Below are 16,778 nucleotides of genomic sequence, written 5' to 3'. Positions count from 1 at the left end.
ACAGTTATTGTCCCATTCTCACAAATGGGGCAGAAAAAATTTAAGTGTCAGATAGTGGTATCTGAGAAGCTATTTTATTTCTATCTTAATTAATTGCTCGAAATTGTAAAGAGAGGAGGAACTCAGGTGTGACTAACTAGGGATTGGAGTAATGGTGCTTGACTTTCTTGGTGCAGGACAAGGGTCCTAGGGACGTCGAAACACTAATGAGAACTCTGGCGCCTCCCCAAGGAAAAGACACACATGTGTGTGAGCACACACAATTTTGTAGTTTCAGAGACCTGAGTCAGGTTTTAGCAAAATTCTCATTCTAGGAACTTCGGAAGCTGTCTTGTTGCAGCTTCTGAAAGCCATCACATTCTTGAAGTATTAAGACTAGTCGCAAAGCCGTATGTTTTATCTAAATAAAAAGATCTTGGAAGTCTGCCCGGGCATCTTTTGACATTCACGAAAGCAATAAGCTACAGTGTCATCTAGTGGCAACAAGGATACATTGCATGACCCCTACTTTCTGGATTTATAATGATTTTTGATGTTTATTTCACTGAGAATAAGGAAAAAAAAATACTTGCCAGGTAAGCATGGCTTATTTTCATGAATGTTTATTCATGTAAGATAGAATGCTAATTAAGCCTGAGAAATTTAGAAATGTCATCAGCTGGCAACTAACTGCCCTACAATGTGTATCTTTCTCCACTGTGGTAGTTCCACTTTTGCAACCGGGAAGGAGAGACCTCTCTGTAACATGTTTTCAATCCTGTGTGACCACTCTGGATAGCCCATTATATTGTGATGCTTTAATACCTGGGGCCTGGCTGTCCCTGGAGGGACTGACCCTCCAGGGTTAATTAATTGCTGGAGATGGCAAATAATTTGCCTTTGAGCATGCAACCAACCAATTCAGTGGTTTTCACATGCAAACCAACAAATCCAGTGCCCCTGTCCCCAACCACCTCCTTCCCGGGCTCTCACACTCCCTCTGGGCCACTATCCACCTGCCCTAGTCACCTCAGGGCCAGGTACCAGCCACCTATGCTCAGAGCCTGCTGAAATTATTCAAAATAGCCAACCCCAAGCCTGCTTCCCCTGCCTTATCCATTCCTTCCCACAGAAATCACAATAAAGGCTCTTGCCCCCACTTTCCCCTCATTCCCTCTGCCTCCTGACAGACCCTGATGCTTCCCTGGGTGGCCCTGTGTGGCCTGCTGTCTTTCCTGTTTCTTGGGATCCGTACGTATAATAAGTTTTTACCTTCCTGACAGTCGTTTCCATATCTGTGTGTCTTACTGTATCTGATTCAAATGAATCCTGAGTACCCCTAAAACACCCATAATACCGATTCCTGAACTCTCTGCCTCATAGTAGAGCAATTAGGTCCCCCTGTTTCCTCTGGGGTTGATTCTAGTTCGTGATGGGTTGTCATGGAAGTTGAGAAAGCACAGGGGCAGCAGGGAGGACTGACATTCCCAGTTGGATCATACGTCCAGGACTTGTCTCATTCTTATTAGTGTATGATGGTGGGTCTGTTGTGTTATATGTAAAATTCTCCCGTGTTCCTGAGCCATTCTCTATAAAGGTAAAGAATTTATTATAATCTAGAGTCCTAGTGTCCTCGTGACCATCCCTGTCTGCCGGTTCCTCAAAGCTTAATTACTTAGCACCCAAATTTGCCTCTGATAAATACCTAATCGAATACCCAGTTATCAACTATACACTGCTATCATTCAACTGAACTGGACACTGAGCCCTATAGACCTGACTGTTCCTCTGTAGTTAGCCTCTAATATTTGGTTGCTTTCCTAAGAGAATTGGAAGCAACAAACTTTGTCAAGTGATTCCTGGTAGCAGAGACATAAATAAGTTACCAATAGAAAAAAAGTGCTCCCACAATAGTCCGAAGTAGTGCTGCTCCAGCAGTCCAGTCTCTGGCCCCAGCCTCTTCCATCATTTACATGTCCTCTCACCTGCCCCTTGATCTCATGGAGACTTCCAGTCCCCCGATTCCTCCCTGCTTTCTGATTGCACGGCAGCTCCCTCCAGCCTCTCTTCCTTCCCTACTCAGCCCAGTCTGATGGTTGATCATCTGACCCCCTCTCTCACCAGCATCCTAGATTCACTCAATTCATTTTCACTTCTTCCCTGTAAGTATCAGAGGATCTGGGACACCCCGAGTGCCCCAGGGGACTGTCTTACTTAGAAATCTTCCCTTTTCTCAAGGGTCATGTGTTTTGCAGTTTTTGCTCTCCACTGCTTCTAAACAATTATTACATTTTGCTCAGAGCATATATAATTGTTATTGGGCAGAGTGTATGTCAAATAAAATCTACTTTGCCATTTCTAGAAATTCAGTTCTGGATGACATCTATCTGACAATTTCTGGCCCATTGTTTTCTGTATAACTTTTAGGACCCGCTTGTCACATTCTGCTAAAACCCTGATGGAGTTTTTATTGGAATTGCCTTGAATTTGTGGATAGGTTAGAGGAGAAATGATACCAGAAGGATGGGATTGCTATCAATTAAAATGGGAAAAGCTATTGATGGAGCAGGATTTTTTTTTGTTTGTTTGTTTTTTTGTGGGTTCTTAATGTGTTATTTATTAGAAGCCATTTTGGTAGCATTTTTTTTAAATTAGTTTCAGGTGCACAAGACAAAGCAAAACTTAGACGTTTATCATTTATATCCCTCACACTGTGTGAACCCCCCTCCCCCCATCCACTATCCCTTGATCGAGCAGGTTTTGATGGAAAGATTAGGAGTTCGGTTTTGGACAGGGTAAGTTTGGTATATCCATTCACTATCTAAGCAGAAAAGTGATATATTTATTCAACATCTAAGTGAATTTATGGGTCTGGCATTCTGGAGCTTTGCAGACACTGTGAGTGCTCACCAAATATTTTTGTGCCTGTTTACACTTTGTAGCCCTCCTTGGAGTTACACTGGGGTCATGGCATTAGGTTCCAGATAATAGGATATGGGTAGAAGTGGTGTAAGCCACATCTAGGCCCGAGCCTTTAAGATATCCCCTATAATCCTCCAGTCTTTTTTTTCCCGGTTTTCTTTTCTCATAGTGGAAACCTAGGAGGCCATGTCCAGATGACGTAGCTATGATATATGTCAGATTATGACGTGAAAAGAGTTAAGCCCTGAGATACTAGGGTTTACTTGTTACTGCAGCGTAACCTAGTCATCTTTGACTAATACAAGGGGAGATATTCAGACCAGTGATAGAGTTTGGGGCTTTATCAGTATATTGAAACATTCAGGTCCATGAGGCTGGATGATATCACTAAAAGTGCAAGTTGAAATAGAGAAAAGGAAAGAAAGCCCTGAGCCTTATGCGTTCTAACATTAAGAGGTCACAGAGAAAAGGAGAAATTAAGAAATTAAGGAGTAGCTACCAGTGAGGTAGCAGGGAAAGCAGGAGAATGCCATATCCTGGAAGCCAAATGAAGAAAATATTTCACGCAGGAGGGAATGCTCAAATGTGTCAATTCTTGTTAATGAGATCAAATAAGGTGAGACCCGAGAATTGAACGTTAGGTTTAGCAATACGGAGGCTACGGGTGACACTGGCTAGCAGTGAGCATGGAGTGGTGGGGGTAAAAGTCTGACTGGCAGGGATTTGGGAGAGACTAGGAGAAGAGTTGGTGACAGGGAGTATAGTAGCTAATGGGGTAGTGGGGTCAAGAGAGGGTTTTTGTTTTGGTTTAAGGAAATAACTGCATGTTTATATGATGAATGAGTAGAGAGGATAAAGTTAATGATGCAGGAGAAAGAGGGGACAATTTCAGGAGCAATGTTCTTAATTAGGAAAGGGGGTGGGGATACAGTTAACAAATGGAGGGATAGGCCTTAGATACACATGTAGTTCATCTATGGTGATAGGAAGACAAACAGAGGTCATAGGTCCAGATGCTTGAAGATGAATGGCTATGGTGGAAGAAGATTGGGGAAGATCTCTTCTGACCGATGTCACCTTCGGCTCACTCATCTTCCTCGTTCTCTCTTTCCCTGACCACTCACATATATCAGTTATCAAACTCTGCCTATTATAATCACTAGTTTTTTTCATAAATGATTCTTCTTCTTCTTTGCCCTTGTTTCTATTTCAATTATTTGGTTATTTCCTCCCTGGACTAACAATACAGTTTACTACCTGGTCTCCTTACTTAGACTCGTTTCCCTGAAACTCATCATCTTTACTTCTCCCAGAGGGAACTGGCTAAAGAAAGTATTTGATCATGCTGCTCTCCCATAAGAATGGATAGATGTAATACAGAATTGTACACCTGAAATCTATGTAATTTTACTAACAATTGTCACCCGAATAAATTTAAAAAATAAATTAAAAAAAAAAAAAAGAATGGATAGAAAGAGTTCCACCGTCGGGAATGCACTGAGCTAGTTTCCCACCCTCTTCTGACACGTTGTCTCCACTGTATTCCCCATCAACATTATAGTGTTTGAACTATACATTTTCTTCCTCAAACTATCATTTTTGCTTGAAAGGCTTAGCCAGTGGGATTCTTTATTACCTTTCTTACTTCTCCTTTCCTTTCCTCCCCTGCCTTCAGCTAAATATTCATTATCCTTTAAGACCCAGTGACTCAGCTCAAATGCACTTTTTCTGGGAACATTTCCCAGAGTCCCTCTTCCTTCCCTAACTAAATTCAATACTTTTCTTTTGCATTTCAATACCAACCACCCACAACATTTCCTTCTATCACTCCACTTAGCATACCAGCCCATACTCTATGTTTATCTAATTCATCAGACTTTTGCCCTTGAAAGCAGAAATCCTGTCTTATTTATCTTTGAATTCCTGGTGCCTAGCACGGTAATTGGTGCAGAGTAGGTATTTAATAAGGATGAATTGAACTGAGGGGTGCACTTCTTTGAGAGAGAACACTAAGATATTTCACCTCTGGGGGATTAGGCACTACCTAAAACAAAGTAAAATGCTAGGACTCAGTGGGAGGAGGAGTGTGCAGGGTGCCCGGGCAAAGCATGGTTAGATGTCTAGAACATCACAACTAAACAAGAGAGCAGACTAGCCTGATAGCACAGAGAACCCATGACAGGGAGTGTAAGGGGTACCGTGAGGGTGATGGCGCAGCGTGAAATCTGAGAATTGCCATGGGTGAGACGTGGGGGGAAGAACCTGCTGGCAGAGGCCTTTTGGATCCCAGCAGGGGAAGCTCTGAGGGCAACACTCAGTTGGAAGTCCTGATTCATTATTCCTTACCCATCTATGCTGCGGGATCTCAGAAGCTGTCTGTCGCCTAAGAAGGCCTCACAAGCTGAAAGCCTTGACTACAATTTTGATGTTTTACATGTAGGAAATTCACTTCTGGTAATTTATCCTAATGGCATATCTGGACTGGTGTTCAAACATGTCCATAAATACATAAATGGATATTCACCACATTTTTGTTTATACGAACAACAAAAAGAGGGAAATATCACTCATTTATCTCTTATCTTTTGATATTTTAAATTTTGTGACAAACTGTATAACTTCTACAATCATAAATCAAGAATAGAGTCAGAGAAGCAAGCAAATGAATACAAAATTACTTGGAAAAGCCTTCCTCGGAGTATTTTATTATGCAATATTATTTATAAGAATTAAGTTAGAGATAATATTTTTTAAATCTCCCTAATATACTGTCTCTTGTTAGGAATCTAGTTTCTTTCCTTGCAAGCTTTTAGGTTTTCGGTTTTTTTGAAACATAGATGTGTCTATTTATTTATTTATTTATTTATTTATTTATACTTATTTACTGATTTTAAGGAGGGTGCAGCTCACAGTGGCCCATGCAGGGATCGAACCAGCAACCTTGGTGCTACCAGCACCGTGCTCTAACCGACTGAGCTAACCAGCCACCCCGCAAGCTTTTAGTTATTATGGAAAGAAAAGTCATATGTCATCTGGGGAAGGTAGTTTCCATCAAACAGGCAGGGGTGCTAGAAGGAACTTGGGGAGAACTTGAGAGAGGATAAAGCGAGGGTTAAGAGACAGCCTGCATCCCTGAGAAGAGTTTCATCTCTCTTACACACTTATGTCTCACAGCTAACTTGCAACCTCCTTCACCAACGTGGAGACTATGAATTGTGCAACTTTGTGTATCTAGTACTGAAAACCTAGTGGCACATACATTGGGTGCTGAAAAATATTTATTATTAAATATAGGATTAATTAGCCTTCTTTTCATGCTTTTGAATGGAAACTTTCAAAGTAAGTTCAAATTTAAGTGAGAATATACTTACAATTGAATCAAAGGGTGAAACTTTTCTCTGAAATGAAGTCTCAATGGGGAGCCATATTTTTTCCAACTGTATTTTACTCTCTAGAAAAGGAAAAAAGCTTTAGTTATTTTCTATATTTGGCCAACTGATAAAATTCTAGTTTTCTTACCAAATTTTTAGATGGTCGATCCCTCAGATATGACCTGTAAAAAAAGACATTTTTCATTACTTATCTTTCCTTTTTTCAAACTTAAACATTAAAACTATTACTTTGTTTGGGTAAGGAGGTATCACAAAAGGCAAATAGATAACCATAATCACAAAATACTCCCAAAATATGTGGAGGTTAAACAACACACTTCTAAGTAACACATGGGTAAAAGAAGAAATCTTAAGAGAAATTTAAAAATATTTTGGACTAAATGAAAATGAAAACACAACTTATCAAATTCATGAGATGCAGCAAAAGCAGTGCCTAGAGGTAAATTTACAGCAATGAACGCACATGTTAGAAAAGACTGGTGCTAATAGGAATATAAATACTAACCGGTTCTAAATTATTGGTACTACGTTAATAAAAAACTCAGTGCTAATGTTAAAAAATTTCTTACTTTTCAATACTGTAAAAGAAATCAGGATGACGATGTTCTTTTTCTTTAAATCTACAAAAAAACACACAAAACGATAATGAAGTTGTAATATCATCATTCCTTATGTACTTGCACAAACTTGACTTATTTAATTCAGTTAAATCATTTAACTTAGCAATTCTCAAACTTGAGAGTATCACAGAATCATCACTCATTGAATTGGAATCTCTGGGATTCATGTGTTGCCCTAGCATTTCTACTTTTAAAAATCAGTTTCACAAATGTTTCTTAAGACACCAGAATTTGAAATCTACTGATTAACCTCTTATATTTGATACATGTGAAAAATTGATAGAAAATCCATCAAAATGAAGACAAATTTCTTTGGACAGTTTTATTCCTCACACATTTTTAAAAAACAGGTTTCCAATTGCTACTAGAGACTCAGTTGTATAGGTAAGGAGCTACTTTAGGTTTCACGTAATCACTAGTTAGGATTCATGCAGACCTAAGGCTATCATGGTGTAGGAAATGATAGTGTTTTTAGTAAGTTATTCATTTGACCATTTTTGTTGGCTGCTTCTAGTCTAACTTAAAAGGAACCCTAGTCAGCACTGTGTTTAGGTAGATATTGGAAGCCCAGACCATCTCCCGCCCTGAATTAATCCCCAAGAGATGCCCTCCTCCATTGACAACTCTCCTGTCAGAAATACCCTGGACCCCACAGGTCTCTCTCTCTTTTTTTTTTTTTTTTTAGATTTTATCGGGGAAGGGGAACAGGACTTTATTGGGGAACAGTGTGTACTTCCAGGACTTTTTTCCAAGTCAAATTGTTGTCGTTTCAATCTTAGTTGTGGAGGGCGCAGCTCAGCTCCAGGTCCAGTTGCCGTTGCCGTTGCTAGTTGCTAGTTGCAGGGGGCGCAGCCCACCATCCCTTGCGGGAGTTGAACTGGCAACCTTGTGGTTGAAAGCCCACTGGCCTATGTGGGAATTGAACCGGCAGCCTTCAGAGTTAGGAGCGCGGAGCTCCAACCACCTGAGCTACCGGGCCGCCCCGCAAAGGTCTCTTATGGTGGAATGTGAAAACCTTGGGCTCACCACAACCTGAATAAAAGATATTAGGGTTGTTTTTAGGGTTTTAGAGCAGTGGGTCATTGATTAAGAGGCCTGGAGTAAGGTTCTGAGATCTGTTTTTAAACATGTTCTCCAGGTGATTCTGATGAGTAACCAAGCTTGACAATTGTTATCTAGGCTCTTCCAGAAATAGTGATTCAAGCTGCTTTGCATCTCACCAAAGAAGGAAAACTTCATGCAGTGGTACTGGAAATTGATTTTGCTAACATGTTGCTCAGAGCAGTTGTTCTCAAATTTCAATGCCCCTGCTAATCTCCTGGAAATTTAGTGACAATAGAGATTCTGACTCAGCAGGTGTGGGATGAGGCCAGAGAGCCTGCATTTCTAATAAATTCCCAGGCGATGCCAGTGCTGGTCCATTGTCTGTACCCCCCAGGAGCAAGCATGTAGACCATCCCAGAAATAGGGTGCTATAGGCTGTAGAAGTCAGTTAGCTTCTGTGTTTCTGGGGAAAGGAATTGCAGGAATAGACAATTCCTTGCGGAATGAGATGGGAATACTTAAGTATCAATCCAGGAACTGATTATTACAATTCAGTCCTCACAAGATTATTGAAATGACAGATGAGCAGACATTTGCTTTGGATGAGAGCAAGTCATTTCATAAACAGACTCAGAGAACAGTCAGGGCCCCCCCACTCTCACCCCCACTCCACACCACGGGAAAGGAAGGGCAATCTGTCGCTGTCTCCGTTATCCATTTAACCTCAGTTAAACAGATGTGTGTATGCTGACCTTGATTCTGTCCCATGTAGAAGGAAAGAGCTGTGGCACGAGGATGACACAAAACCAGTGTGCATCACTGCAAACCACAGTAAAATCAATGAAAGTCATACCTTGGGACCCACTGGAGGAAACAGTGGTGGTTCTGCTAGGTGTGCTCTAAAAAAAATTCCCCATCAGCAATGGTGCAGGAAACTGAGACTTCTCTAATGTGGATAGAAGCAATTCTCTGATGGAAATAAAATTCCAACTGGTTTGGGTGGGATGGTACACAGAATTAAGTGTTTCTCCCTCTCATTTCTCTAGGAATGAGTTGTAGTCTGAAGAACTGAGAGAGGTAATGGTGAAAGATAGTCACTGGCTTATTAAAAGTGAAAGTGGAGAAAAACGCGGATAATGGAGAAAGGTTAGTTCTCTGACCCTTTTAGTAGGATTCAAATGTAATATTTGACTTGGCAAAAAGTTCAAACAATTTTGGTTCAGACAAATGGTCAATTCAATTTTTGGATGCCAATGTCAGTTCAATTTTGGATTTCATTCTGGACATGTCCGTCATGAGACTAATATTATCACTAGTAATTACCATTTGGTTCACCATTTGTTTTAAAATGGAAAGAGTAAGACAGTTCAAACGCAAACATACTTACCCTTTAACAACGATGAATTTACTAGTATCACAACCAACAGCTATTTGGAACACCTGCAATGAAGTAATTTAGGTAGTGAGTTCAGTGGTTCTGCATCATATGGTCTAAAATATGTCTATAGCTAAAAGTAACTGCATTTTAGATGTGAAGCAATAACCTTTTTGATCTACACACTGCTCTGTGCTGTTTTCCTCCTTCTTCGATCACTTTTCTCTCTTTTTTCCCCTCATCAGCTAATTTTTTAATGAAGCACATTTTCAGGATCTATAATGTTTAAATACAGACATTGGAATAATATGACTTAATCTGAGCCCCACACATAGGTAACCGATAGTTCTCATACATTTTCTCCCCAGTAATGACCCATTAACCTTACTTATCTGTTTTTTTAAATTAAATTTATTGGGGTGACATTGGTTAATATCATTATATAGGTTTCAAGTGTACAGTTCTGTAATCCAGCATCTATATATCGCGCTGTGTGTTCGCCACCTAAAATCACCATCTCTTTCTGTCACCATCACCATCACTCCCCTTACTCTCTTCTACCTGCCCCACCCTTTCCTTCTGGTGACCACTAAACTGTTGTCTGTGTCTATGAGTTTTGCGTATTGGTTTGTCTTGTTCACTTGGTTTCAGTTTCTTTGCTTCATTTTTCCCTTACTGCTCACGAGGCCCAAAGCTTAGTTCTCTGATTTCTTACATCAGTATCTCAGAGAACTGATCTAATCTTACCTTTCACCAGCATCTCTACAGCCATGGCTATCAACTTTGTATTTCCAGCTTGCACCTGACTCAACTGGCATGTTTCTATAACATATCTAGTTATTAATTTGACTTCTTTTTAACCAGAGTCCTGGTTCTTCCTTGACTAGGACGACTGGTTCTTTTTCTGCATGGCTCCAGGACACCTTACTTTTCTGCTGTCTACCCTGCCTCCTCCCCTCTCCCCAGCTCCCAGGCTTTCTAAGTGGGGTCTAGACCTTTGCATTGTGTCGTAAGCATGTCCTGTATGTCCCATATTTCCATGAGGCAAATCTGAAAAACCCTAATACTTCCTGCCCTAAAGAAGGAGTTGGGAATGAGGAGGGTGGGGATAAAGAATGATGTCCAGCCAAGTTTGATAGGTCTAGAGATTTTTCCTGCTACACCAAGACCTTTCAAGCTTCATTTGAAAGGCATGCCCCACAGCAGGAGTTCCTGGATTTTGTCTTCTGAACCACCTGCTCTCACCCTCAGGACCTGACTTGTTCTTTCAACAGCTCTGCCCACGGTCCTTGCTGTCATCTTCATTAAATCCGTAAATGTTTTCCTATCAAATGCATTCAGAAACACGGGCCTGCCTTTTCTCATTACTGTATTGTCCATATAACACACATGGTTGACTGAGGTCCTGAAATCTGTCATGGTCAGGGCCCCCCATCACTTTATGATCTTATTCGTCTCGTCCCTTTTCTTCGGGGCCTCGTTGACAAGAGACACCCCTTTAGCCTCAGAATCAAGAACCTGGACTAGGATTAAAAATATGAGTTGACCTGCAGGTGGATATCTTGAACAAGAGCGTGGGTACAGAGTATGGGAGGCATGAATAAGCCTGTTTTCTTGGGTACCCACTGCTGTAGGGCTGACACGTCCCCCAGGACTGGACACCGAAACAGAGAGAGTCTGACAGCCTAAATGAAAACAATGAGTGCATTGGTTTTCTTTAGGTAATATTATTCTCCTAAGTGCAGAAACAGGGCAGGAGTGCTCCTGCCTTAGCTCAGAATTAGATATAGTACATTCCCTCTAATTGGACAGAACAACAGGACTGAGATAGAAATTCTAAAAGCCCTCAACACAGAAATGTTGGTAGATAATGGATTAGACAGAACGTAGTCATTTCTTCTTGGGAAAATCCACATTGGAAGGAATCACCAAGGCCCTCGGGGACTGGCTTACTCGGGGGGCCTCACTGCATTCTGGATCTCGGTGCATGGTTAAAAACTGAGATATAGCCCTGCAGGAGTGGCCAGTTCTATTTGCTGCTCTGCTGCAGGCTCTGAGGACTAAGTGACAAAGATGGCAGGGTCCTGTTCAAATGGCTCAGTCCATGGTCCATTTGGTCCAGAGGTTTATCAGGACCTAACTTTATCCAACTAGAAAAGTCTGTGGGCCAGGGTTCCATGTACATGACAGAGCTGAGCCCCGTGTTTCTCTAATATTTATCTGGGAGGCTGATGATGCTTACTGGTGGGTACAGGGGCACAAAGAAGGGTCCTGGGGTCGAGAGCATCCCTTGTAGCTGTGTACAGGTTTGATTTTCTTGGCTAGCTAAAGGACCTACCTCCACAAGGCTACGTTTTCCTGTTGCCTAATGGGCTATTGCCTGTGTCTCCATTCTATTTCAGTGGGCAGCTCAGTATAAATGACCTGGGATACAGAGGGCAGCTAGATTTAAACCTCCTCTGGGGGTGCCAAGGATGAAAGAAAAGAGAGAAAACGGTCATGTTAATTACTTTGTGACAGGCACTGTTTTGGACACTTTGCATTCATTCTCTCATTTAATACTCTCTGCAGAGTAGATACATACTGTGAGATAGATGTTACATTCCCCCTCTTACAAATGAGGCCGCTGAGACTCAGTGTTTAGCAGCTTGCCCAAGCCAGTGGGTGGGAGAGCTTGGATCTGAACTCAGGTTAGATTAACTGCTTTTGCAATGTCTGGGCCAAGCAGGATAGGGTGAATTGGGATCCCTAATGAATCTGTTGATTAGAGAAGGAGAGGGGTGGAGGAAACCAAGGGGTTTAAGAAGGCGTCTGGTATGGAAAGGTGTCACGCAGCTGAAGATGGAAAACACAGACCTGGGCTGGTGCTGTTTCTTACTTCCTCCGCAGACTACCCTGCGGGGGTGGCATGGTAGGTGGACAGGAGTGGTTGGTATGTACCTGCAGGCAATTTCCTGGGGAAGCCGTGTGTGTCAGCAGCGCTCCAGGATGGGTCACGTCTGCCTTAGTTCAGGGCTTCGTCTAAACTCATGGACCCACGCCCTGCTAGGAACAGGTTCCCTGTGAGGGAGTCCTGAAAGGCAGGGACGACGTCTCGTTTAACTCTGAAGTCTTCCTGTGTGTATTCTGTCTTGTGTCATGCCTGGCACATAGTTGGTGCTCAGTCTATGTTTATTGATTGGTAGTTAGGCTGAGAAGGGATAAAGAGAGGCAGCATCGCTCAGTGTGGAACGAGGACTCAAAGGAGGAGGTGGGGGTGAGGAATTTGGGTTTACTGTCACGATTACTCGCCATTACTGGAACTGCTCTGCTTTTGTGTGTGCCTCTCGCTGGAACCCCATGGGCGGCTGCCTGCCCAGCTGCTGCTTATTCTTCTACAGTCATTTTATGCATCACCTTCTTGGTACCTTTCCCATCCCCATCAAAATCGCTCCCTCTTTCATCTGGGCTCTTGGAGAAATGTGTCCTATGTTCTCTTAATGCTAGATGGTTTACCCCTACGGAAATCTTTTCGTCTTTGTAACTCCCATTACTTAGCACATAGACTGAAACCTAGAAACACAGTAGGTAAGCAATACGTTTTTTTGAATGAAGAAATGGTTACATTTTTGAATAAATAAATGCCAGATAAATATGGACATGATGGCAGTCTTCTCTGACACACTGTATCTTCCATTAATTTCAGTTTTCCTTTACACAGCTTTATTTATGTTCAAAAAATGAATAACTTTACACTTTTTTGTATGTGTTTATATCTGATTTTCTGTTTCCAAAGTAAAATAATGCTATCTCAACAGTGAAGCATTATAAAATGTTACTAAGTGTTAGTAACTGACGAAGTGATCCCCCAGTAAGTCTAGTACCCACCTAGCCCCATACGTAGTCATTACGCTATTACTGACTATAGCCCCTGTGCTGTATTTTACATCCCTGTGACTGTTTTTATAATGGGAAATTTGTACCTATGCATTATTGAAGTATTTGTTTTTCCTTCTACCCATGTCACTTACCTTTGGGGCGATTGGACATGCTTTTGTGTATTCACTGGGCCTAACCTGAACAAGCATAAGACCTGTGTTCTGGTATCTAGGAGAAACAACACACACAGGTGATTATAGACTCACAAGGGAAGTAGGCATGGCTCTGCCTTTCTGCAGAGCAGATGAAAATCCCATGTACCAGATGAGATCGACCCTCCTCCCCTGAGGAATTAATTCTAGAGGCCTGTGGGGGAGGGAGGTGGAGATTGCTTGCTGCTTCTGCTCACGCAGCGGTGCACTGTGGTCAGTCAGACCTGAAGACACTCCCACCTCATGGTGTTCCATAGGGTGGACATAATGGGAACTAGAAGTGGGCATCTATCAGCATTTCAACCCCCCTGTTTCACTACCACCCTCTGTCCCTGGAGAGTGGAGCTCTGCTGCTGACATCTCTTCCTGCTTCCTAATGGCATTATGAGGCCATCACCACTGCAGCGGTTCCTTCTCTAGCCTCTATGGATGTTTCCTTCCTATTGATAACACCTTTGGAACAATAAAGAGTAAGTGATGAAATTAGTTTTCTGAACCACATTACGCTGCATAATATGATCTGACTGCAATTGAAAGGGAGGTCAGCCTTTCGAGCTCGTGAGGTGAATGTAAATCACTATGTGCTCAGGCAAAACAGGAGGACTCAAAAATCACAGAGGAGGACATTCTGAAAGCTTCACTCACATCCCTCCCCTGCTAAGGTTTTCACTTTTGGACAAAACTGGGGAAGTAACAAACACAAACTAACTAACCACAAACGAATGTCATTTTTCTTCCAATATTCATTATATTTTAATATTTAGTAATCGTATATTAGATATAAAATGTAATAAATAAGTGAGGATACAAAATAGCTTACCTTTGTATTTTTAAATCATGGTACCATATTTCATCAATTCTAAGATACATTTCTTTTTTTTTTTTCTCATTTAACAACTTTGAAATCAGGAAGCATCTTATAACTATGCCAATTACGACTTTTGCTCTATTTGCTGGAAACTTTGATTTGATAAATTCAGTAATACAATATGATTTGTAAAGGACATTAAAGTAAATATTGCATCTTCATTTTTCTATACAGTTTTTCTTCCCCCGACCCCCAATACACCAGCAGGTGAAACAATTTTACTTCACAGTTGTCTTTAAAACCACAGACACTGTACTTCATATAAAAAATCAGTGCAGATAATATACTTTCTGGAAAATGATTATATAGACCCTCTCAAAGAAAAATGCATCCCATTATATGGTTTCAGTGAAGTTGCTTGGAAAAAACACATCTGGACTGATTCCAAAAACATACCATTCCACCACTGCATCTTTTTTTTCAAATTATAGCTTATTGTCATCGGTACGTGCTCTTTCATTCTTACATATTTGACAATACACATATAGACTGATTTATCACTTAATGCTCCATTGCTTCATCAGCCTTTTCTGCAGGTTGAGCAGGTTGTGCTTTTCTCTGTGGCCTTTCTTCAAGACCTTCCAGGAAGGGAGACACATATCATCATCATCATCATCAGATATTGTAAACTCCAAGTCTTTACAAACAGTTGCAATGGAAACTTGCTTTGCAGTTAGGTCCTGTTCTGCCGGAAGTGTCCCTCGTAAGGCAGGCAGACCATGCTTAACCAGTTCATTCAAATTGCATTCCATAAACTCAGAAATATGTCTGTCCAAGTAAATACGAGCAGACTAAGAACAGGCTCCAATGGACATAGCTCTGCAGTCAAAAGAGTTAGCAGATGGACATGTTTGGGAAATAGGAGAGCCCATATCACCATCACCAGTAATAAGCAGTCCAACACCATATGGTGTCCGGCCATATCTTTGCATTGGTATCTGGGTCTTGCTTCCAATTAGAGATATGATACGAGACACAGGAAGAAGTCTGTCAAATACAAATCTGGAATCCAAATACTCCTGGTGCATAACAGTCCAGCATTAGCAGTAAATCTACTACTGAGATACCAACATGGAGAATTTTTTTCTGATGAGCTGCAAGTTCTGACTGTGCTCTTTTCAAAGCAACCAATACTGCATGGGTTTTGATTTCAGACCAACTGTGGCTGAACCTTGTTTGACAGCTTCCATTGCATATTCAATTGGATGAATCCTGCCCTAAGGGTATCTAAACAGTGACATTATTGTCATGCTGGTTGCAAAACATGATTTGGTCACTGGTCTGGCTGCAGCCTCCTGCAAAGCTGAGGATCAAGGCTCTTTACAGTTTTCCTTAGAGGTAGATTTCCCCCATTCCCCCAGGGCTGATTTCAAAGCTTTAGGTATTTTATCTCAAGTCTCAGACTGACACTAAAGTATCCTTGACAATTTGATGGGTATTCTACAGCAACAGAATTCTGCATAAACATCCACAAAACCAAAATACCCAAGAGAACCCATAACTTTAGAAGAATCAAGAGAAACATTGGTGGGTGAGGGGGAAAGGGATGAATTGAGCCTCTCTTGACTATTATGTCTAAAGTAGAATTTTCTCCCCTCTGTACCACTTCATTCTGTTTTATTTTTTATTTTTTATTTTTTATTAAATTTATTGGGGTGACAATTGTTAGTAAAATTACATAGATTTCAGGTGTACAATTCTGTATTAAATCATCTATAAATCCCATTGTGTGTTCATCACCCAGAGTCAGTTCTCCTTCCATCACCATATATTTGATCCCCCTTACCTTCATCTCCCACACCCCACCCTGTTTTATTTTCTTAACAGCACTTAGAACTATTTGGCATTATCTTGTTTATTTATTTGAGTACTTTCTGGTTTTAGGCTACCACTCGAGATATATCCCATGACAGCACTACTTTGTCCTCGTTCACCACGTATTTTGAACACCTAGAAAGTGCTTGGCATAGAGTGGGATACTCAAATTCACTTGGCATAGCAGCAGACTAAAGAAAAGTGGACTTTTTCCTAGAAAGACAATGCTATTTTTCCAGAAAATGTATCGTCAGGACATAATGACAACCATATAAATGCCATAAGACACAATTCTAAGTTGGTGGTCTTCCTCCAGAAACTAAGTGCTTAGGTGCTATTTATTCCAACACTCAATTTTTATCTGATTCTACTCATAGTTACTCACACTTTCTGGGATATTAGAGTTCTGGTTTTTGCTTAAGTATGTAAAGACTATGGGATGGGAATGAATGGTAAAACGTGCTTGAAATTTACTGAATTAAGAAATAGCCGAGATGTCATCAAAATGGCGGCATGAGGTGAGCCTCTGTAAAGCTCCCCTGGAATTTACAACTAATCAAACAACAATAACTCCACAAAGGACTCCCTGCACAGCAGACAGGCAAGACGAAGAGGCCCACTACTAAATTCACCTAAAGGTGGGTGAATTGTGTGAGTGGGAGAGGAGGGAAGGGAGAAGTGCGGAGACGGAGC

The 16,778-nt window shown here is 41.3% G+C and overlaps 1 protein-coding gene and 1 pseudogene across 1 annotated transcript in view; both read right to left on the bottom strand.

The window, feature by feature from the left end:
- CATSPERE (catsper channel auxiliary subunit epsilon) overlaps window positions 1-16,778 on the bottom strand; it is an 84,658-nt gene that overhangs the window by 14,834 nt on the left and 53,046 nt on the right. The window contains exons 13-17 of the mRNA XM_019730846.2: window positions 13,343-13,418; window positions 9,345-9,397; window positions 6,863-6,913; window positions 6,421-6,454; window positions 6,273-6,352 (exon numbers count right to left, since the gene is read on the bottom strand). Coding sequence (XP_019586405.2) covers window positions 6,273-6,352; window positions 6,421-6,454; window positions 6,863-6,913; window positions 9,345-9,397; window positions 13,343-13,418 — 294 coding nt within the window. The remainder of the gene's footprint in view (window positions 1-6,272; window positions 6,353-6,420; window positions 6,455-6,862; window positions 6,914-9,344; window positions 9,398-13,342; window positions 13,419-16,778) is intronic.
- Window positions 14,772-15,536, bottom strand: LOC109446960 (proteasome subunit alpha type-1; annotated as a pseudogene).

Source organism: Rhinolophus sinicus, linkage group LG12 (genome assembly GCF_036562045.2).
Source record: "Rhinolophus sinicus isolate RSC01 linkage group LG12, ASM3656204v1, whole genome shotgun sequence".
In the NCBI taxonomy this organism is placed as follows: domain Eukaryota; kingdom Metazoa; phylum Chordata; class Mammalia; order Chiroptera; family Rhinolophidae; genus Rhinolophus; species Rhinolophus sinicus.
The sequence above is the reverse complement of the archived record's forward strand: the minus strand, read 5'-3'. Positions and strand labels throughout refer to the sequence as shown.